The sequence below is a fragment of the Phaethon aethereus genome, assembly GCF_964289735.1.
Source record: "Phaethon aethereus genome assembly, chromosome: 1".
NCBI classification, from domain to species: domain Eukaryota; kingdom Metazoa; phylum Chordata; class Aves; order Phaethontiformes; family Phaethontidae; genus Phaethon; species Phaethon aethereus.
Window position 1 is genome coordinate 4,642,655 of NC_138575.1, and position 23,297 is coordinate 4,665,951.

The 23,297-nt window shown below is 43.2% G+C and overlaps 1 protein-coding gene across 1 annotated transcript in view; it reads right to left on the reverse strand.

Moving 5' to 3' along the window:
• Positions 1–3,462: 3,462 nt before the first annotated feature.
• Positions 3,463–23,297, reverse strand: part of SFMBT2 (Scm like with four mbt domains 2) — a gene marked incomplete at both ends in the record, with an annotated part of 100,604 nt that continues 80,769 nt past the window's right edge. The window contains 6 exons of the mRNA XM_082013455.1: positions 3,463–3,603; positions 5,679–5,807; positions 5,962–6,210; positions 8,006–8,178; positions 9,447–9,622; positions 17,305–17,414. Of these exons, the coding sequence (XP_081869581.1) occupies positions 3,463–3,603; positions 5,679–5,807; positions 5,962–6,210; positions 8,006–8,178; positions 9,447–9,622; positions 17,305–17,414 (978 nt within the window). The remainder of the gene's footprint in view (positions 3,604–5,678; positions 5,808–5,961; positions 6,211–8,005; positions 8,179–9,446; positions 9,623–17,304; positions 17,415–23,297) is intronic.

Here is a 23,297-nt window from a genome sequence, read left to right on the forward strand (position 1 = left end):
TGTAGCTCATAACACAATAAACTTCAGACCTGGGTGCCAAATTCAGAACATAGTGGGGAGAAGATGTGGCTTCACCAGTCATCTTTTTATTTGTGAAGTTGCACCACCTCTAAATTTGACTCAGAATGAGACCAAAAAGAAACTCCAGTGGCTTATACTTCCACTTAGCAACGTAAAGTGATGTTTTACTCTAATAAGATCTGGTTTCCAACATAGCCTTTGAAGTACATTACTCCAAAGCCTTGCTAATGTTCCAGAATTGAAACGAAGTCCAGGCAAGAGTAAGTAGCTCCTTCTGATATCTGCTTAAGCTGTAGGTGACAACCCAAGCATACTGTCCAATTAAACTACGCACATTACATTTTCCACTTGCTTAAGAAATTGTCTAAGAGGTTCAGCTCCAGCTTTTCTGGAAGGCAATCAGTGCAGCAGACAACAGTAGCCCAACCCCCTATTTCTTCCCAACCTGCAGACTAAAAGAAAGCATTTACCACCCAAGGTAATTTTAGAATAAAGATTTCAGGTTATCATCTTCTCTCAAAGGACAGAGAGTGATAAATTAGACAACACTAAAAAACAATAAATTGAAAGACAAATGGTGACGAGACAGAAACCTGAGGAAATAAAAGAGCCAGTGCAAGCTAAAATTAAACTTTGTTTTGTTTTGTTTTGTTTAATAGGTGAATTTCAAATATGACTTAACTTCCCTGAACAATCAGTAAAGACTGCCATGTGCTGGGCTTAATGCTTCACCCATCCCCTGCTTGGCCAACATGAGAGCTCGTTGCTCTTAGAGTCTGTGGCTGTCTGCTCCCTGACTGTGCCTCCATGAGTAGTTAGCTGCCATAGGAATATCTACAGTTACAAGGATAATGGAGAAAGCAATGACATTTTTGCAACATGTTCCAGGAAACGTTAAATGTCTCTGACAAATCCCAGTGGTCAGAAACTCCAAGAACATCAGAGCAGCAAAGGATGCTCAGAAGAAGGTGGACGTGGTATGTAAAGGATGAGTGCCGGGATGCTGTTTAGCAAACAGCTGTTCTGCTTTGTTTCCTTGAAATGTCCTCCTACACCAGTTCTCCTGACAGCAGTCTTTTGGAAGCTATCTCCAGCTGACAGATGTTACACCAGCCATCAGAGGGACTGGGCTAAGTGAGGAGCTGGGAGAAGCACCCTCCTTGTTTTTCTCAGCTGTGCTCTCATTTGGCTGGGCACAATCCTTTTGTCTTCAGAGACTAAACAAGGAGCAACATTTTTAGGTGACTCTAAGAGGGATCCAAAGCAGTTAGCAAACCAGTTCCACGAATACAGTCCACATCCAGTCTAACACACAGTTTTTTGATGTCTGCATCACTACAGAACCCTATTCTAGGATTTTTGAGAAACAAAAGAAAACCATTTGATGGAGAGGTGTCTACTTCTCTTCCCTTCAGTTGATTAAAACTTGAACAACAAGAACTTCAGTACAAGACAACAGCTGAAAACAGATCCAGTCCTGCTGATCTCCCGTGTAACAAATTTTTTTGATGAAGTCTCAGGAGTTGGCAGGATCTGACCCAGCCTGCAGCAGTTGCACCCATCACATTCCTCAGTGGCAAATCAGGAAACTCACTGAAAGACAGACTAGAAAGTCCCCAGTGATGCATGGCAAACAGAGTCAATACTTCTTGCGTAACAATTGCTCTAGGGCAGATTCGGATGTAGTCCAGAATATTTATTTCTGAGGCTTTCCTTCTTTAATCCAAAGAATTTAAGGAGGAAACTGATGAAGGAGAAAGCAGCAGCTATAGTCTGGTGATGGTCAGCAGGTTTTTCTGAGCACATGGTGGTCAGCAGGATTATCTGATCCAAGTTTGCTGTCACCATATGGTAAGTGCTTGAGGTGGGTGTCATCTGGCCAGAAGTACTGCCTTCAGATTTAGGGCTAGAAATGGCATTTCTTTTTGAAGAGGTCTTCACTGAGCGGGCTTTGGCATCACAGCACTGTAACAGAGCTGTGTACAATTTCCAGGCTGAGCTCCCTGAGGCCAGGGAACAGGGGCCTGTTTATGGTTTGAGAACAAAAGTCTGCCGAAGTCAGTGGTTTCCAATGAAATGAGGCTAAATCACAGCATGGACCACCTAATTCACTGTTTGCAGGAGGGATTCACTTGCACCTTAAAGTCAGAGCAAAACTCAGACTTGGTCCCAGTTTGATTCTTGGTTTTGGGAGAATTTTACACCAGTGTGATGCCACCAACCTCTCTAAGTTACAGCAAATTCGGGCTCAACACATGGGACCAATGGGGATCATATACCCCTGCAAAGTGAATGGGAAATAATTCTCCTATAAATGCAACTGAGGCAAACCCAGGGTGTCCCATTTCTTCACCCACTCTGGTGCTTACCCTGCTTGGCTTAAAGCAAGACCCCAGATTCACTAGCCAGGGTGGCACCGGGACAATCTTTACATAGACTGTGTTGGGCCAGATCCTCAGCTGGTCTAAAACACCGTGGCATATGCACCATGAAAATATTTTTATTCCCACCTAGCAACCAGATTCATGAAGGTGCAAATGAAACCAGCATTCAACTCAACAGTCTCATCATTAAATCTGAATAACTTTTTTTTTCACCCCATGGGGCTCAAAGTCAGGCCTTTAAAGTTACTTGGATTTAAGAGGATGGGCTTGACTATGAAAGCTTTCATGCACGTTCCTTTACAAGAATGCAGTATCATACAGATCCCATCACAGAGACATTCAGCTTATTGTGCACAGCCAGCACGGCTCAGGACGCATCACTGTGCACTCGGTCTTGTTGCACCTCTGTCAGTTTGCTGCAGCTTTGTCCAATACCATACAGACTCCGTGGGTTGAGTCCTCTTTTATCAATCACTCAGGAATAACAAGTAGTGTATGACTGGTGTAACACTTTTTCCTTTTGTAAGATTGGAGAGGTGGGAGAAAAAAAGCCCACTGATCACTAAGATCAAATTTGCAGTAAACCCCAGGTAATGCTACAAATTATCACTTACATTTCAATATGAAAGAAGTGTGTCAGAGTTGGCTAAAAGAAATGTTCATGTCCAGACATTGACCTTGACAAACCATCATCATCCAGAAATGTCCAACCCTTCTCCTTGGGAATGCATCTGCCATCGGAAGCTTTGTTTTAACGAACAACAAACCAGCTGATCCATGCTGGCCTTGCACCGCAGCGTAACCGGTTGGCGAGGCTCAGGAGGAGAGATGCCAGCAGTCTTTTGATGTGCTTTACAAGTACAGAAAAATTAGTTCAATTTGTTGCTAGTTTTCTGGTTTTGTTCTTTTTTCTTCCCTACAGATTAATTCCCAGTGCTTCCAATTCCACGTATTCTCGGAAAAGAAATCAGGCAGGGGGAAAAAACCCTTGAACAAGTTGAAATGTTAAAAAAGAGAGGGAACAAGAAGAAGAACAGAAGGAAATGGAGAAGTGCAGTCAGTTGGCATATTGTGCATAGAAAGCAACTTTTACTCGCTCAATCTGGTGACACAGTTTGATGGCTGGACCAAGCTTCAGCTCCATGCATTCTTGCACCGTAGGCAGTGTCAGCAACAGAAGGGCTTGGCCATCAATGTCCTGGAGAAGAAAAAGACAGGGAAAATGGTTTTGTTTGTGGACTCTGGAGGGCAGAAAGCATAACCAAATCTGAGGAAGCAAGAAGGGAAGTTTATCCCAAAAATTAAAGGCGGTTTTGTCCTCTGACCTTTTCTCTCACTTTGATGCTGCCCATCTCCTTTCTCTGGGATACCTCATGCTTTTTCAGAAGTTGTCTAGTGTGTCTTCATAGGCTCTCACCTTGCCCCATTTGGGAAAAGCCTTCCAGCTGCTGAAATGCTGGATCACCTTCTACAGAAACTCTGCAGGGTCCATGGACATCTGATTAGTCCCATTTTATAACTGAGGAACTGAGGCAAGGGAGGGGCTGCAGAGAGCTCACCAGGAGACACAGGAGGGAGCTGAATGGAGAAACTGATACTGGTCCAACTGCTAAATCAGACCCTCCTCCCACCTGTATTGGCCCATGATTCGCTCAGCAAAGGTTTATGTCTGCCTTGCTCCATGCTGTGTCCCCTGGTCCACTCAGGACCTGCCTTGTTTCACTTCAGCTGCTGAACAACCAAGACAGAGGGGTCTGGACTACATGGAGCCCTTGCAATTTCTAATGTCCCAGAGTCACAGAATGGTGTAGGCTGGACGGGACCTCAGGAAGTCACATTCTTCCCTCAGGCATATTTATGCACCAAACTCCATGAACTAGCACCCCAGACAAAAGCCATTTTATTAGGCATTTCCGTTGGCTTTATGATCATCCTCTTAATTAAAAAGTCCTCTTCATTCTTTAATGCACTGAGAAGCAGACGAGCAGGCTACAAAACTGCTTTTTACCCCTCAGGGAGGATCAGAGTCTTAGTACAGAAAAAGCACCGTAACTCACAGGCAACATAAACTCCCCAGGACAGCCCTGATTAGGTAGCATTAAACACAAGTTGGATTTGGACACCTTAAGCACTGCTTTGATCAGGACTGTCCATGGCTCAGGTTCTTCATCCACTGAAGCTTGATGGCATGGCCCACTGCACCAAAGCTTCCTTGCAAATCACAAGGAAAAGTTCCAGTCATCTGTGTTTCATTAAAGTCCTATAAAACTCTTTGGCAAAGGAGAGACGGAGTTGGCTTTCAAGCCCTGGCATTATTCCAGGCTGATTAACAAATGGTCGGAGCATGCTGTGACACAGCGACTACAGCATCTTGGAGTGTTTCAGCCTTGCTCTAGACTTGCACTTCAACTTCTCCCAGTGAAAGCAGCTGTACGCGAGTACAGAATTATTCATGGTGAAGAATCAGAGATAGTTCAATGTGCACTTGGCCATACCACTGACTGCCATCGGCTATGGCCTAATTAACCACACTTGTTTCTTTCTAACTATGACTTCTTAGCACTGCCCTTTACTTTCAGCAGTGGCTGTTCCTCATTAGCCAAGGAATGGCTGTTTCTATATAAATTTTACACATTCACACTGACTTGAGATGAAGAGCACTGGCTTCTGTTCCTGCAAATCTACGTGCTTAATGGGGAGATGCTTGGCATCTCCTAAAATTAGGTCATCCAAGGGCCTGACTGACAGATCTCCAGAGGGGTGAAGATAGGATGTAGGTGTCTACATACCTGGAGCATCTAGGTGTTGGTGCCAAAATTCAGGCAGCCAGTTTTGGGTTCAAGCAGCAGTTTTCTACTTCCCAGGCCAATATTTCTAAAGTGTGTAACCCATGTAACCAGGAGAGGCAGCTTGCTAGGTACCAAAAAAACACGATCTGGTGGTACACTGAGGTGCCTGTGTGACACCAGAGTGGTGCTGTGGACCTCGTCATGAACAAGAAAGGTCTAAACCTCCTGCTTTTCAAAAGCACTCCAGCTGGGGTGTTTCTGGTCTCTCTGAGCACCTGGCAAGGCTATGACTCAAGTTTCCAAGGGTTTTCATGCCTTGCCAAAATTTGTGCTATAGCTTGGTCTGAGAGGATCTAAAGTCTGATCATAATCTCTTTGTCAAAGCTCAGGACACAGCTAGCAAGGTGGTACATGCTGCTCCTTTTTTCTGTGATGTGAATAAGCACCACAGACACAAAGAGAAGAGTTACATGAAGATCTCTACCTGCTCCTGAAATATTTTGGCAAGCGGTGCACAGTCGGTCAGTTTAATAAACCTCACGACATCAGTCACGGTCCACTCCAACGGATTACTGTCCAAAATGAGCTTCTCTTCCTCTTCTTGTTTAATTTCCTAGAAAAAACCCAAAAGCTCTCATAAAGAAAACTACCTTGTGTGGAGAATCAGGGCAGAGATGCCCTCCTCAAATGACCAAAGATTGTCACTGAAGGTTAATTTAGGAGAATATTGCTGTTAATTGGGAGTGAAAGCCTATGGGCATACTCACTTCCTTGACTTGTGTGCACTTCTCCACCTCACCGTAGGAGAGGGGCTGCGGTCTGCGGCTCCGTCGGGCTCTCTCTGTGGGAGGAGGTCTGTCTGACTCGGCGCTGCTCCGCAAGGTGACCGCTCGCCGGGGCCTGGCGGAGGGGACCTCAGCAGAGGAGGTATCTGTCTGGTCATCCCGGAGCTCTGAGCTGGTTTCTTCGCTTCCCGTCTCGTCCTCCATCGCATCCGGCTCGTCATCTTCGCTCTCCTGCACGGGGACCATCAGAGAAACAGAATCCAGGCTTAGAGATTAATATATCAGTAAATCGAAATGCACTGGGTCAAACTGCATCCCTGTGCCCATGCCGGTCCACGGTAACATTTATTTTAACTGAATTATCTCATTTTCATTACAGTGCTAAGTAGATTAGCCCTCAATTTAGATTTGTTACAAAATGTAGAAGAAAAAAATACACAGTGGACAAATCCTTTTTCTGTTTCTTACAAAAGGTCACTGGCAATAACTCATCTGGCATGAAATGTTCCTCTGTTGGGCTTGCATCTCAAACCGTGTGGCTCTGCAGATGTGCATGAGAAGGGGAAATGGAAAACACTAAAAGGTTAAAATGAAACTCAGGTTGCCTGAGATGAAATAAAATCAGAAAGAGGCTTGAATTTAAACCTTCACCTCGCTTCAAATTGTCATGGGTGTGACTGGTATTGAAAGGAAGGAAATTTCCTGCCTTTTAAAAATATCTAGTTGTACAAGTGCAGACTTGTACTTCATTTCTTAGCTGGCATTTCCGTAAAAGTCAGGACAGAGGATTTCACCCGGATTGCCCTGCTTTCAGCCCAACACCTAACTGCTGAAAGTGAAGTATAAATTTCCATTTAAAGGATATTATACCAGATTCTTGTTATTTTTGTCACAGAGAGCTTACAAGCACACACCAGCTGATACAAACTGTGTATTTTGAACTTTATATATACGTAAGTGGCCCAAATGGCTTCGACAGCCTAGCTCTGATCAAAGTGTAAGCATGCATCCAAGCCATATGCTTAGGTCTTAAGTGAAAGAACAATTTTAGACAAAGTTAGTTATATTGGCTGAAAGGCTGAAAAACTTGGCTAATGGCTGATTTAGGCTTAACATAAGTTTAAATTCCTTTGAAGCACACATAATCTAAGGAAATGAAGCAGAACTACACCTAAATGAGGATCAAGTCATGAAGATGCAAGCAGTCAACTGAAAGCTGACAAAAATATCCCCTTCCAGCTGAAGTAGAGGCTATGTAAGTAAATCAGTTTTATTTCACATTGCACAAAGCAGCAGTCACTGGCACTCAGCTGAGGAAAGGAAACCACACGTGAACTTTGTCATTACTATCATGGGAAAAACACCTGGGAACGGCCCACTCAGAACTAAGTCTGCTCCAGATTATATCTGGGCACAAATCATTGCTGAAGCTGGGTTCCTGTAGCATCACACAGCACGCTAGCAAAAACTGAGGCCTCAAATGCCATGTATTTGGGACACAAACCATTTACTTGTATTCCAAACTTTCTAGAACTTCTGTTGCTTGATGTTGTGAACTGAAAATATTACAAATGGTTAATGAAAAAATAAAAGCCCTTGAAATCACAATGGCCCATGAGTTATTATTTTTTATTATAGTACTTGGAGATCTTAGACATGGATCACAGACCTCCTTCACACTGCTGGATGCTGTGCAAAGCATCTAACAGGCTCATTTGCCGGCCTACAGGCTTGTAAGAAAGCAAAAGAAAACAAAGATACAATATTAGATAGCATGTTAGCTAGTGAGCATTATGAAAGTGGGAGCAAAAACTCTATTTGTTAACTCTAGAATGGACCAGGGTAAAAGTCCCCAAAGTATCCCCAAACCAGTCTGACCCTAGAAGAACAGAACAGCAAGGACGGATTCAAAATGGAAAATGGAAGTGTTGAGGTTTGCTGAGAAATCCCTCAAAAGGAAGATGCAGATGGGGGGACAAAAAGGCACCAAGGAGCTTTTGCTGATTTATCCCAGTGCAACACATACCTCTGCAGAGCCTGCGGCATTCAAATCGACAGCTGACGACCTCCTTTTCTTCTGCACAAAGATTGATTTCCGTCTTTTTCTGCGTCTGGCTGGCTTGACATGTCCACTTTTCATGTTGTTATTTTCCCCAATTGGTGGCTTAATGATTTTTTTCCTCTTCCCATAATAATAAGCTGGAGAAATGAAGCAAAATACCCATTAAAAACTTCAACCACCAAGAAAAGGAAACTTTGGCTTGCTTCTTGCTACTGATTCAGTGCTGCACTCTAAATGCACTTTTACAAGAAACTTTAAAATCCATTGATTTGGAAAAAATGTCCAGTGTAATTATAAGATGTCATCTTGGACTAGCACAGAGTGTTACAGCTCTTATGTATACACGTTTATCGGTGATGAGTGAGGGGTTCAGAATTTAACCCTACAATATGTACCTAGGCAAAGCTTCCACTAAGCCAAGCAGTGATTTGGAGGGAGAGGGAGATCCTATGTCCTTCTGCACGAGTTAACAGTCTTGGATACACTTTCAGTTGCTAATGTTTTCAGCAGAGAGTGGAGAGGGACAGCTATCCTGAATTATGTATGTTTGTTCAATGCATGAAGGAATGAGTTTTTATTACCTTCGACTATTTCGTGGCCCAAGTTGAAATTAAGGATGTGAGAGTCCTTTGATGTCACATTAGGTGCTTGTGTTCGACTTCTACAGAACCCCATATTCAGTGATCTGAATACCTCCCTAAGCCCGCTTCTCCTTCTACTCTGGTGCCAAACAGAAGTTAATTGGTTTAAATCAATCATATTCGTTTTTTGGAACCTTTGTGGAAGAAGGACAGCACTCACTTCCACCCTCCTGACCTGTCTAAGAGCCGATAATACCAGTAACATTGACAACAAAAAGTGTTGAACACATGCCTAACTTCAGCCTTCCTGAATAGGTAGGAACATGTTTAAATATTAAACACCCTGAGCAGAGAGAGTCAATGCTCACAAACTCCTTCCAGCACATCGTGATACTGGCCTGTACTGGTGCATATGCCGGAAACTCTTCACTGAGTAGGACAGGATTCATCTCACCTAACAAAGCTGTCTCAGATGTAGCAGTTTAAATCTCAGCTGGCCACTGCAGCTTCCTTTTATATGCTCCTTATATTCACTTTACATATTAAGAAAAGTCAAGACTTCAAAAAGTAATGACTTTCAAACAGATATATTAGGATGGAGTGAGATGGACAGTTTTCTGGAGATGCCTATTTCTCTGTACAGAATACTAAGCGAGCCAGTGGTGGCCTGATCAGGATTAAACAACTGCTCTTAGTTAGATGAGATGAATCTTACTCAATATTAATGTATTAGACAACTCCTGTTCTTCATCACTACCTCATGCACAGTCTCCCACTGCGCTGATTCCCAGCTAGCAACAAGAAGCATTTTGGCCAATACTCACTGTACTTGGTTTTAGTATGAATGGAGCAGTTCTCTGGGCAGACTTCAGCCACCAGCACAGGACTGAGCAAGTTGGGGCAGCACTCCAACTTTGCACAGACTCTTCTGCAGAAATCCGCTACCTGATCCGACGTTCGCACAATCTTAACAGTCGCCCTGTATGTCTTCCCTCGGTATCTAGAAAAGAGCACAACAAGACCCCACGTCATCAGTCAAGCGATGTCCTTTGATGCTACAGACCAGACTGTCCTCTGTTAGAGAGATACCTTTCCTAATGACCTTTGTGAGAGTGTCTCCCTTGGGAAGGCAGGCAGAATAGGTCTACTTGTTTTAGTGGCTCCATTTCATATGGACTTGAGGAAGGGAAGGCAGGGTGAAATGAATCAGAGGTGTGGACACAATTCAGGAAGGAATGCATGTGCGGACTGGATATATCTGTATATATGGCAAGAGATGGAAAAAAACCACAGTAGTCTTGGTAAGGATACTACACAGGACAGCAAGCCCATACTACGAACTGATGCGAAGTTTTGGAGAGAGGGCTGTAGCTCCTCTTCATATATTGACCTGCGATGAGAAACTTATACGCCTTACAGAGCTTTCTGGTCACCACCCTGTGTTTGGGCTGCACTGGAGACTGTCTCTGTAAGCCCTCAATACATCTCTGGTCTTCTCCACTGCCATCTCTCTCCAGGCAGCGCTCATATCATGTTCCAGCTCACAACAAGGCCACAGTTTCATTGTGCCAACTGTGGTTACTGGGATACACATGCTGTGTGGAAGTATCTGAGTAAAAGTGTACTGTCTGCCATACAGGGATCAGATGATTTCACCGCTACAAGATGTGGGCAATACAAAACCCAAGGAACTAATCAGAAGTCTCTCAAATTGTTTAACGGGGCTGCAGCAACAGGCCCTAAAACCTGATTCCTACAGGGAATGCTTAGAGCAGAAATCTGCAATGAAAGGTTTGTCTTAAATTTGTTATCCATATGCTACTAAAACATTTATTTCAGTGTTTTAGATTAAGTGTTCCTGAGCGATAAATGGCTAAGAAAGATACAGTTACATCCCTGCTGTAATACATTGTAGATGTGAACTCTGAAAAACCAATTATCCCCATAATTTATTAAACAGCAGTACCAAGCTATTGTAAACAGTGAGATAAGACTTTTAAAACATCTCTCACGCGTCCTGAGGAATGCAACACAAGAGACAATCCTGCGAGCGCCTGGTGCTAAGGCATTATAAATGTGCTTAGGGGAGAGAAAAGTAACGCACACAAAAGAAAAAGAGGGAGGAGACGGTGAAAGAAAGATTACTGGATGAGAGGCAATGAAAGACAAAGATACAGTCATCAGGAAAAATGAGACAAGGCATTTGCGAGTGTATTAAGACCCACAGTTCCCTAGCAGGGAATCAGCTGCTGGTAGTCAAACATGGACGAGGAAGAGGAGGAGAAGGTGAAAAAAGGGAGATGTGGCCAGGGAGTTAAAATATGAAGCATGCGCCCAGACCCTATTCCCTCTCTGAAGGCTTTACTGAGGTGCACAACTGTGAAACCATCTTTTTCTGCTCTCCCTCTCAAAAGCTCTTTCTGGAAACACCGGGGTATGGGAAAAGTGTTTGAAACTGTGGTACATAAAGCATTATAGTGAGGTATCCAAATGAAACTTGGGTCTGAGAATAGCTCAGTCCAAGCATCTTCATGTCGCAAAAGACTTGATCTAAACTGTTACCAACACAAAACTCTTCCATAACTTAAATGAGCATTTCTGCAAGGCACCAAGCTCTGATACACAATTTGATGCCCGACCAAGCACCCCAAGTCATGGAGACAATCCTGGATTCATTCATCTGAATGAATGATAATGAATGGATGAATGAATGAATGAATGGACTTAATCAGCCAACTCTTTATGCCCCCCGACAGACCTGGACAGATGATGTAAAATGGAAAAAAGGTTCCTTCCAGGTACAGAGCACTGCTATCCCAGCTTCCCCATGAAATAGCTGCACCAACAGGCTGGCTAAAGAGGGTTTGGCAATACCAAATATCAAAAGAACAAATTCCACAGGCATTTAAATATATCTACTTACAAATGTTTTAGATTTCTTTTCAATGTGTTTGAAAAGACTCCTGCCCTTATTACTTCTCCAGGAGCCACTAAGTTTAACAACGGGGTAGATCATGAGGTCACTAGGTGTGACTCCTGTGACAGGTTGCAGAATTTCATTGTGTTACCTTCACTTGAACCCCAACAACTTCGGTTGGACTAAAGCATCACTAAAGCACCAGCCTCCCCTCGAGGGTCTCCACAGTGGAAGAATCCTGGCAGCAGGAGCACCTGTACCTATAACCTATACCTCACGAGCCTATGCCTCATTTTACGTCTGGATGTGTCTGGATTTAACTTACATTTATTTGTCCTTGTTCTGACTTTCACGGCTAGGATGAAAAGACTGCATCTGGTTTTGTTTCCTTGCAAAAGCACCGTAATCAAATTGCCTCTTGATCTTCTTTCTTATAAACTAAGAAAGCTGCCTGATGGGTATTATTCAAGGATGGCTGACTCTTTCTAACTGTGTGCTTCCTATTGTGCTTGGCTGCCCAGAAAGGACCCATTGTACTAAAGTGCCCGGTGAAAGAAAAAGAAACCAGGAAAATGAACAACTGACTGATTTCACAGTCTGGTTTGAATGCAATACACATAGCAATTAACAGAACGGATGGCAAAATGGAGATCAACATGACTGCAGCAATCAGTCTCAATAACCCACGGTGCTAGTACTGGCCGTAGTAATATTTTTTACATTATTTTGACTTTGGCAGCACCTCTTTCAACTATAAACCAGGTTCTACTAATATTTTCCATATTCTTTCACACACTAAAGATTTTTGACACAAACACCACCATATGTAATCTGAGCTGTTCTAGGACAGCCATGTGGAAAGAGGTCCTTTGGATATAATCAGAAAACCCTTTTCCATTAGCATCGCTCAAAAAAATTACCAACTACTGATATTCATATTGATGTTGTCATAGTAGGACTTGTATCTTCCCAACCACTTTTAAGCAGTAACCTGCATGCACAGCATGGCAGCACCAGAGACTTGGAAAACAGTCACGTCAAGCATAACATTTTCAGTTTCTTAGAAATCAGTGTTCTTTTAAAAAAGGTTTTTCAGCTACAGCCAAAGAAATCTTCCTTTTGTCTCCCCTTTTCTCTGCTCTCAGATCCCCATGGCTGAAGCTATTTCCACGAAAAATATACTGAGGATCTTTGCTGATCCATGAGCAACAATATTGAGCTAATAGCACTTTTCTGGCAACAGCATTCTTCTGTTGAAGCTTCCTTTGGTGATAAAATAGATCAGAGGTTCATGAGAACAAAATGTCCTCTAGGAGCTACAGCTAGGGACCATTGTGTGATGATGTGAAAGGCCTCATGCTGAAGCCACTTCAAACAGCAAAAGCATTGAGACTACCCTCATTTTCAAAGGTCTCATCCACAATTCTGACAATCCCTGAGGCTATTTTGAACATTCAGTGGCTAAAAGCCTAAATTTCCTTTTGGGATACGAAAAACTTCTATCTGTTCTTTTGCAAGAAATTTGTCTTACTAGCTTAAAGACTGCTAAACGTGAGAAATCTCCAGGAAACACTAGCTACCCTCAGCGCACAACCAAAGTACCACAAGCAACTTACCAGTACAGCAGCAGAAATTGTCTAACAACATCCACTTCATTATGTTTGAATCAGACCCTGCCTGTATGGGCCATTGCAGCTGCCAATGACAGAAAAGCCTGAAGTTTTCATCAAAACCCTGATACCCTTGAAGCTACTCAGTGTATCTTGAATACCAAGGATTTTGCAAATAACCTAAGTCTAGGTAAAATAAATAAAAATGTTGCAGTTATCCTCCTCCAAAGCTATTTAATTATCCAGTCATATTTTGTACTCTTGAAGACAGGATCCAGAAAGGGCCCTGGAATTGTCTCATTAGGTCTGCTCCTGATTAGGGAAAGAAAGGGTTCAAGTCATTCCACTGGTGCTAATGACTTCTACCTCGAATATTTGGCACAGAAAGCCACCTGATCATATTAATTCATCCTTGCAGCGCCTCAAGAAGTATTGCACCAGAGCTGATGTGAACGATGAATCAGATTATATGCGCTGTAGCTTTGTACTGACCTGTGAGGAGCACCATTAATAACTGGCTGCCACTTGGACTTCAACCACAACCCTTTGGGTTTAGTTGTCCAGCCAACTTTCCACTCCTCACACACACATCCAATATACATCTCCACAGCTTGGCTATAAGGACACTATGGGAGACTGTGTTGAAAGCCTTGCTAAAATCAATGTCAATAATGTCCACTGCTTTTCCCTTAACCACTAAACCAGTTACCTCAGCACATCAGGCACAACTCGTCCTTCATAAATCGATGCTGGTTCTTCCCAGTCACCTATTGGTCCCGCATGTTCTTGGAAATGGCTTCCAGGAGGACTTGCCTAATAACCTTCCCAGGAATGTTAGGCTGACAGTCTGTAGCTACTTGGATTCTCCTTCCTGCCCTTCTTGAGGAAGGGTGTAAAGTTTGCCTTTTTCCAGACGTCAGGAAACTTTCCTGATTGTCATCAACTTTCAAACATGACAGTGAGTGGCCCTGCAATGACATTGGCCAGTTCTCTCAAGCAGAGCTGGCTGCATCCCACCTGGTTCCATGCACTTGTGCATGTCCAGTTTGCTTATAGAGTGTCTAGCTTCTTTTCCATCTATTGTGGATAACACTTCACTCTCTCAAACAGTAACAGGGACCTGGGAAGCCTGAGAGCAACCCTTACTAACAAATGCTGAGGCAAAGATGACTTTGAACACACCTCGGCATCATCTATCAATCACAAGTGAAAGGCAGCCTTCTAAAGCATCCACAGTGACAAGAATTTCTTTGAAATGCAGCCTCATAAATAAGCAATGGTGTCTGTGATGGGGAGGGTTAATATTCCTAGAGTTCAGCTACGGGATTTGGGCAGCTCTCAAAATTTAATTTAATGAAGGAGTCCAGGAACACTCATTTTTCTTATTTTGATTAACTGGGCTTCATACAGGACCCAGGAGATAACTCTGCACACACTGGTACTCTTTATGTCCCAAGTCCTGCAAAAATGGGTAAGTCCAAACACTCCTACTTAACAGCCCTTAGGAACTTAAAAAGCATAAAGTCCCTCAAAGCATTTTATGTAAAATTGGGAAGCCAAATCTATATGTAGGCACTGAACTTAAAGCATCAAAACTGTGAGGGTTGAATGCCGACAGCTTCGGTTGGCCCTCATGGGAATTCAGAGGATCAGGCCTGACATTTCTAACTCATCATCACCAATAAATCAGGTTTGACTATTTCACAGAGAGCCAGCAGCGCTGATGGGAAGCGACTGCCATCACGCATTTCAGACACATCTCTTTGGACAATCTAAATTGTTTATCTCTCTGCAAGGCTTGTGTAATTGATTCTGCGCTGGTCACTCATGACAGCAGAGTAAACTAAATGCAGGTTGCCCTAGGACTGAGATAACGCATTCCAGGCAGTGCATGATTTGGCATTTGGGCCAGTGGGAAAAACAGCCTTCTCTTCACCGTCTTCCTCCCTCCCCTTTGCTCTACCCTACTGCAGCCATTGCCGCAAACAAACAACAACATTGTCAAGATCCAAGGAGTTGTCAGTTTACATCAGAAGGAAGGCGGTGACACAACATGTCACATTACAGCACAGACGCTCCAGCTGGCTGTAGAGCTGTCATCATTAGCAGCGACACACCACTGGGAGACGGTGTAGCTAGAAGTCAGTGTAGACAGGCTCTTACTCATTACAGGTCTCTCTTTAAGATTCTGGAGCACAACTGACTGTCATACCCGACGTAACGTGTCATGTGCCGTTTGTGCATTCCAGGGCATGTGATTTCATAAGCATGTTTTCTTTTCTGCTTCTGCACAACCAAATGCAATTAAAACCCTGGTATGCTTCTTGATGAAGCAACTCAAGGAAACTCAGGAAGGAAAAAAGAAAGAAGTCCTAGGGTAGCATGTGAACCCTGCCACTCACTCTTAAAAGTACTCAAACTACCCACAGGCAAGCTGGTTTGACCACTGAGCTGTGAACAGAGCTCCAGCCCCAGAAGCCAGATAGCTACAGCAACAAGGTGTTGTCCAGCTCCATGAGCTCTGCCTCCTCAGGAGCCAGAAGACAATGCCACACTGAATGAGAATCCACTGCTATGCTCAGAAATCACTCCAAAACTTGCTGTCCCAGCTCTGAGCCTGTAATGGTCCATTTGGTGGCTTGATAAAGTTGAAAGATGCTGCTTGACTCACTGAAGAGCTGAGAGAGCTGACTCCTGGGGTAGCCATCACATAGGAACACGTACACGGCCTGTGACCGGCTGGCCAACATAAAATAAAAAACCTCCTTGCTGGAAAGCAGTGGTATACTTTTATCTGGCAGGCTATGTAAGCTCAATTCTTTTCAGGACAGGATATTAAGATGGGGCATTACAACTTGATTACGCAGCCTATAGGAGTGCATTATCTGATGTTTGCTAGTACAAGGTGTGGGAGCCTGGAATCAATGAAAACCAGGTCATGGACGATGACTTGTTTTTAATGAAAATCTGCATGCACAAGGATGACTTTTAGATTTCCATCCACAAAATTTCAATTGACAAACACAAAAACATGACTTTCCACATGGGTGAAAGAAGCAAATTAAAAATAGGATTTTTTAGTAGCTTTTCATTTCTATTTGTAAATCCTCCTTTAGAAAAGCAGTTTCCGAGTACACAGAATAAAAGGTTCTCAATTCTCTGCCTCAACCAGAGCATACATGAACTTTCTGCAATATCTGCATGGCCAAAGATCAAATACAATAGCAATCAATAGTGCCATATTTGACAGCCAATCACTTCAAATAGCCAAGAGAAAATTGCTTTTATTTGAAAAGGAGTAACAGAGTTCAGTACGAAGTGTGAGATTCACTGCCTTCACTTCAGTACTCAAAAAGCCAAGGTGACCAAGTTAGTCAATGGAGGGAGCTGTCTTCAGGGAACTATTTGTTGACATCCATCTTGAAGTGGGAAGAATTGCTCTTTGGAGGGACTCTGGAGAGTGCTTAGGCGAGACTTCCCTCTTTCAGAGAAACAATGGTTGTTGAAATACATGCTAAGTGTTCTACCCATTACATAAAGAGGACATAAATGGGTAAATTTTAAAGTTGGAAGAAGAAATTGCATATTTTCTAGACACACAGTTTTCGTAAGTGTTGTTTAGATGAGAATTGAAGCATATATTCTAAAAAGGCCTCAAATCTTGATCTGAATCCCAGATCTGTTAGTACTTTGTCCTAATCACTTTCATGCTTAAAAATGTGTCCCTGCTCTTTTGTTTGCACTTTTTTTTGTGCCATTCATTCTCACCAGGTTTTTCTGCACTAGAGTGACAGGCTCTATATTAAAAGCACTAATACTCCTACATTGAGAAAGCCAGGGATTGAGTTAATTCAATAATAGCCAAGCTTATAGGAACAGCTTATCATAGAACTCAGGTCTTCACTGAATAAACATGGCATTTTTCATCAAAATCTGCTGGCTGCTTGGAGAAAGACAATATAAATGAACCGTTCAGGTGAATATTTCATTTCTTAAGTTGCTATAATATGAGTCAAACAATTCAATGAAGCAAAATTAAAATTAGAAAAGTAAAACTCTCACAATAGAAAAAATATTTTGTTCTCTTCTTTATTTTCTTCAGTCAGTTCCATTTTTGAAGCCTCCCAAATAAAAGAGCACATGCTGAAGACTTACTTTGCTTTAAGTGTTTCCTCTTGGAAATTCCACTGAGGGTCTTCCACTAGCTGCAGTTCTCGTAAAACACTCCCTGGCTTGTAAGCTGCATTGATCACCATGCTGAGAACCTATTGAGAGACAAAGCCAACAACACTGATGGGTTTAAAAGCAGCCCTGACCACACTGAATATGATCCCAGGTGCTGCATAGGCAGGAGCAGCTTACAGGTGCCAGCTTAGGTCCAAGACTGCACAGGGGAAGTGCTAGATGCAATCAGAAGAGGTCCCAGATTGGATCAATGTGCCAAGCATATTGTAGATGACACATCAGTCTGATATGGTGGCTGCATTAAGTGCTGCTAGCTAACCCCAAAGTTTTTCTGTTAACCAGGGTCTTCCTCTGAGACAGACCCTCTCACCCAAAACAGATCCCATACCCTGCACCCATACTGGCTCAATTTAATAAAAAATTAAAATAGTTCTAATGGCTCAACTAGGTACAAAGTCATGTGGATCGTTACACACTGAACACTAAAGGGGAAATTCACATACTTGAGGTCAGCAATGTACTTAAGCATCCGAGTGCTGCCTGCCTTGACTGTATTAACAGAATATTAATGAAGTCTACACAAAAAGACTTTGCAGGAGGTGTGCCTGAAACCCAGTGTGTGTCCACTCTGTACAACAAAACACATGTGCCAATCCATTTAATCCAAAGACTCTGAGAATAAAAATTATTCCTACTATTGGCTCAGGGAACCCAAGCTTTAATAGTCTACACTTGGCCTAAGGAGATAAATAAAAGAAAAACAAATCTCTTAACAGCACCAGACCATGTGTTTGAACACTCTGCATTGTATGTACATGAATAACCCCATAGTGAGTCTGGATTGGTTTTGATATAATTTAGCTCTTTACCTAATGCCTGTTCTTAATTCTTTGGTGGCCTCCAAATGATTTCAGTATGATGAGCAGTAAGTTTCCCCAGCACCCGTGAACATGGTTCATCAGAAATTAAAAACTGACCAGGTCATTATCGCAAAGAGCAATATGTTTATGTTTTGGGTTTTTTTCCATATTTTTTTTTAATCCATCAACCTGAGGATTTCTAGAATTTTGAAAACCTCATAGGATTAATCATTTACAGGCAAGGGCTTCACTTAATGCTGTGTAGTACCATGTAAAATGGTAGTGGTTTGAGTTGCCCGGCTAGGTTATTTACTAAAAGCAAAATTTCATTTATCGTTGGGCCCTTGGAAACATTACTTAAACCACTCTTCAAAACAGTGCAATTAGAGATACCTAAAGCAATGCCTAATAATAGCACCAACGTCTTATGCAGCTCTGATTATCTGTACATCTCAAAGCACTCTATGAGGAAGGGCAGGAGCACACTCCCTATCTTACACAGGGGGAAACTACAACACAGATTTGTACACAGCTGTCTAGCTCATTCCTATCTCGTCACACAACCCGCTGTACTAGCTACAGAGCCATACTGGCTCCCATGAGAACAAAGAAAACCATCTGAGTATGCCCACCCAGTTGCTCGTCCACATCTTTTCTTGCTTGCTTCCCACCTCACGAACTGATGGGGCACTGGCCTCCAACACAGAGACACAACGTAGGGAAACCAAAGGCGGCTTTTCAAAAACCATCAAGTGTCTGGGTAGCTCCCATGCTCACTCACAACTCATCAGATGTGTTCCCCTCCTGATCAGCACATCCAGGGAGGTATTTGTGGTTTGGGGAACATGGTGGTGCTGGATTAATGGTTGGACTTGATGATCTTGAAGGTCCTTTCCAACCTTAGTGATTCTGTGATTCTGTGATTTAATGCCTACGCAGGAGCCTGTTGGGAAAGCTCTCCTTCAGCACACTTCTACACCCGCCCTGCTTGCTGGCACGAAAGCCAGGAGCAGAAAGCAAGCGCCTCTTGCTGACCGATTCCCACAAGCAGTGCTGCCCTGCTCCTTTATCAGGGTGATGGTGTTTGTATGAGTTGTCAGAACTGTTATGAAATGAGCAAGAAAAGAAAACCCAATGGTGAAAATAACAGTTTGGCCATGCTGGGGCATTATCCCAGACACTTAATCAACTCCAGGCCTGCAAAGACACCCACAACACTAAGACTTTCCTCAAAGCTGGCTTGTCATCAGCGGGACTCCGTAAACTTTTAAATTCAGTGTAAAAAAGAGTGTTTTGTAGAAACAGTAATTTCTCTTTAAGGGAATCATTTCTTTTTTAAAAAGCTTTGGCTTTTACTCTTCTTGCATCTCAAATAAGTCACTGAGTTTGGCATTATGCCCTACAGCAGGAGTCCATCACTATGTTAACAGTGTTGTCTTCTAACAACATTATCGCTTCATATTACACACTATTAAACACTAGGGGAAAAAAAGAATGCTTTGTTTCTTGTTGAAAAATTAACTGTGATTAAAGCAAAAACAGTGAAGAAACCTAGACCGGTTTCCAAACTGCCAGTTTCCAGCTTTTTCTGGAGATGAAAAGTTACTGCACCTGTATCAGCCTGGTCAAATTTTGATCTGATTCACTAAATTCCCTTTGGCTGGAGTGTGACCAGTGTGAGATTTTGGTAGTTTATTTTCAGCCCTCTCCATTAGGAATGGTTTGGGTGCAAGTGGTGCAAGCAGTACCTTGGAGCAGGGAGGGTGGATTAGACAACACCAGACTTTGCTGCTATCCATCTATGAGGTTTTACTTTGATACTGCTGAACTTTGGATTTTCAGAGTCACGCAGGCTGGAGTCACATCAGTGAGCATGAGCATAGAGCATCACCACGAGACTCCATCCAACCTTAGAAGCACCTGAGAGCTATAAAGTTTTCCATGTCATAGATTTTCAAGTGCACAAGGGCCCTTTTGTGAGCATGTCTAGATGTGCCTGATGACACTGGGCACTTTAGTACCTTTCTTCCCATCATAGCTATTTGGTATTCACATATTTCCCACCTCTCCACTTCTCTTCATTAATGGTGCCAACCCTGGATGAAGCTTTCTCAGGAGGTATAGCTGACAAGGTGCAGTTCAAAATACCATTACACCTCTTCTGCTGTTCAAGATGAACATCCTTGTGAGGAGAAACTAAATTTCTCTCCTCTGAGATGTGAGCCCACATCTCCTACCTAACAGGACAGTCCCTAACTCCCAGGCTAGCCTCAGGCAGGACAATAAAAAGTTATTTTATTTTCCTTGGAATAATGATGGGTCTGTGGGACAGAGAAAGAAAGGAAAAAAAAGAGTTCTTTGGGATTCTTTCATTAGAAAATCAAGCATCTGAAAGCGCGCTTTTGTCACTGTTAAGGTTGTAGCACTTAAGTGTTGACATGCTTATACGACAGTCCATGACATTTCAAAAATACACACGTCCAGAACCTAAGTTGGAGGAACTATTATAGATGAGCTGAAGTCCACAGAGCAGTCTTGAAGAGGATGTTAGTGAACCATTTTGCAGAAATGCAGTTTACACCTTTCCAGACTACAGAAGGTTTCTGCCATTCCCGCACCATATCTGATCACTAATGATAACGCTATCAGCCTGGCTCAATCATTCATCTAAGGCTCAGTACAAGCTACTTAATTTTCTGAGCATCATGATTTAATTATGCAAATTTCTCCTAAGAAGTCATGCTGTGCTCAAAAAATTCACGTAGAGTGCAATAGCCTCCCTTTACAAATGCTGGCTGATTTCTCCTGTTTGCATCAGTTGGACAGCCACATTACTTTTAAGCCCGATTTCTTTGATACGGTCTTAAAAAGATACCTCATTTTGTTTTACAGTGTTGCCATGGTAAGTTGTTGGCATAGATGGAACAACTGTTCAGAAGTATTTTTTGGATATTCTGACCCAAGAACTAATTCTAAAAGTGACAATGTATTTATTTCAATTTAACTTAAAGTTAGGATTTATTACATATCTTAGCTACTATACAGTCACCATTTTTCAGCCCAGATGCAGTTGTTGGGTGGCAATAGTTGATGTCTTCACTGTATTTGGCTCCAATTTTCAACTACTTTTCCAAACAAGTATCTCAGGAATGAGATAAGCTTTGCAGCTGATGTTAAACAACAGGCATTAGCACCTCACTTGCCTCTTGGGGTGAAAGAAACCACAATAAACCACTGGTGTCAGCAGAGACTTGTTCTGGTACCAGGAATAAAAAACAGCTAGGCTTTAAAAGTAAGTTTGGCACTAGATAGTACAAGAGTTTCTTGTCACTCACCTAAGGCTTTGCATGGATGCAAGGATACACGCACACAAACACACACAGAATTAAAATTGCTATTTTTGATCATGCTACCAAATAAGTTGCAATTGCTCTCAAGATCTTGCTGCAAAATCTTGCTCAAGGGCTGCCATTCTGGAAGGCAGCTTAGCAGTTTCCTCCCTGCGGAGCTCACAAGCTCTGAATCCAACATTAGGACAAAGCGATTGAGCAGAAATCAGGGGAGTGCAGTAACAACGCAGAAATTGGTAGAAATGCCTGTTCTGTTGGAAAAGAGGTGCCATCTGTGCTGCCTCTCTCCCGACAGCCCCGGGGAGAACAACCCACACTACTCGAATGGAAGGAGATGCTCCTGCTCCACACTGCAAGGGTATCTCCTAACCTTGTTTAACCCAGAAACAAGCACTACTATCTCACGATTAGCGTGCAGGCAAGTAGCACCAGTTTGGAGCTGGATCCAGGATGATGCTTCGCACCTTCAGTGATGGAGGTAAGGAAGGACAAGACCTTGGGGGAAAAGAGGGTTGAGGAGCATCATGAACTCCAGTTGGGCTGCATTTTTTCATACAACCCTCATGGTTGAGTGTGGAGGAAGGCAGAAAATGGGGAGCTACTCCCTCAGCACCCAGCCAGGAGCAAAATCTCCCATCACCTGGTGCTAGTGGGGAGAAGACACGTGCTCTTTTCTTGCTTTAGGTAATCCAGGCCTGGGAATGGGGCAGGAGTTTGTTGTTCCGCTGTTTTTAGTCCGGGGTTTCCATCAGTGCCAAACACAGCAGCATCTCCGTCACAGAAACTGCTGCCCACTGTGAACTGGCTGGCGACCAGCACAGATTTTTAACGAGAGTGTCTCTAAAGGCAGTGAGTTATGGCTGGAGACCAGGGTGATTTAAAAAGCTCTCACCAGAGTGCTACTGACTCCGCTCTTCCTTCGTAACTGTTGTTTTGAGTTGTCTTTCCCACCCTCCCCTGTGTGTTGCCAAAGTAAAGCCCATGTATAATTTATCTATTCCAGACAAGTTATGCTGATGCATTATTTACAGTGGCCTGCAATTTCCCTATATAGTGACAGAGAGAGAATTATAATGCATTTGCATTCTCAGGGCCACATCATCAGCGGGTGTAAAGAGAGACGAAGGCAACAAGCTCAGCACCGAGACGGGTTCGGAGGGATGCGGACCCTCGTGAGCTCTGCAGCTGTGGAAAGCCTTATTGCTGTGGGCTTGGGGTGGAGGAGATACCTCCTGTCCTGTTCTCACCACTCAGCTCTGCAGCCCTTTTGGGTGCTCCAGCAGCTGCTACAGATCTTCATCCCGATGCAGGGATGTCCTCCTTGCCACTCCTCACCTCCTCCAGGTGCTGGATATCCCCATCCTCAGCCCTGCCCATGGTTCTCTGAGCTGCTGAGAACCTGAGACCTCTCTTGTCTCAGCAGCAGCTGACAGGAATGAGGTGTCTCTTCCCTGCAGCAACACCCTGAATGTCTTCTCTTCACTCTTTACAGAAGTTGGACCTAGTCCCTGTGGCCAGAATGAGCTTGAATTTATCTGCAAAATAACACTGAGCAATGCTGGGCCATTGCTATTGTCCTGCTCCTTGGGAAGTTGTTCATGCCTCCAAAAGCGAGATGCCCACGTCTCACTGACACTGTTGTTTGTTCCTTCAGCAAGTAATCCTGTAAAGAGGCACAGCAAGAGAAAACAGGCTTTCTGTAGGAAACTCAGGCTGCTTTCCACGGTTGGTAATTGGTCCCATTCTTGAGGAA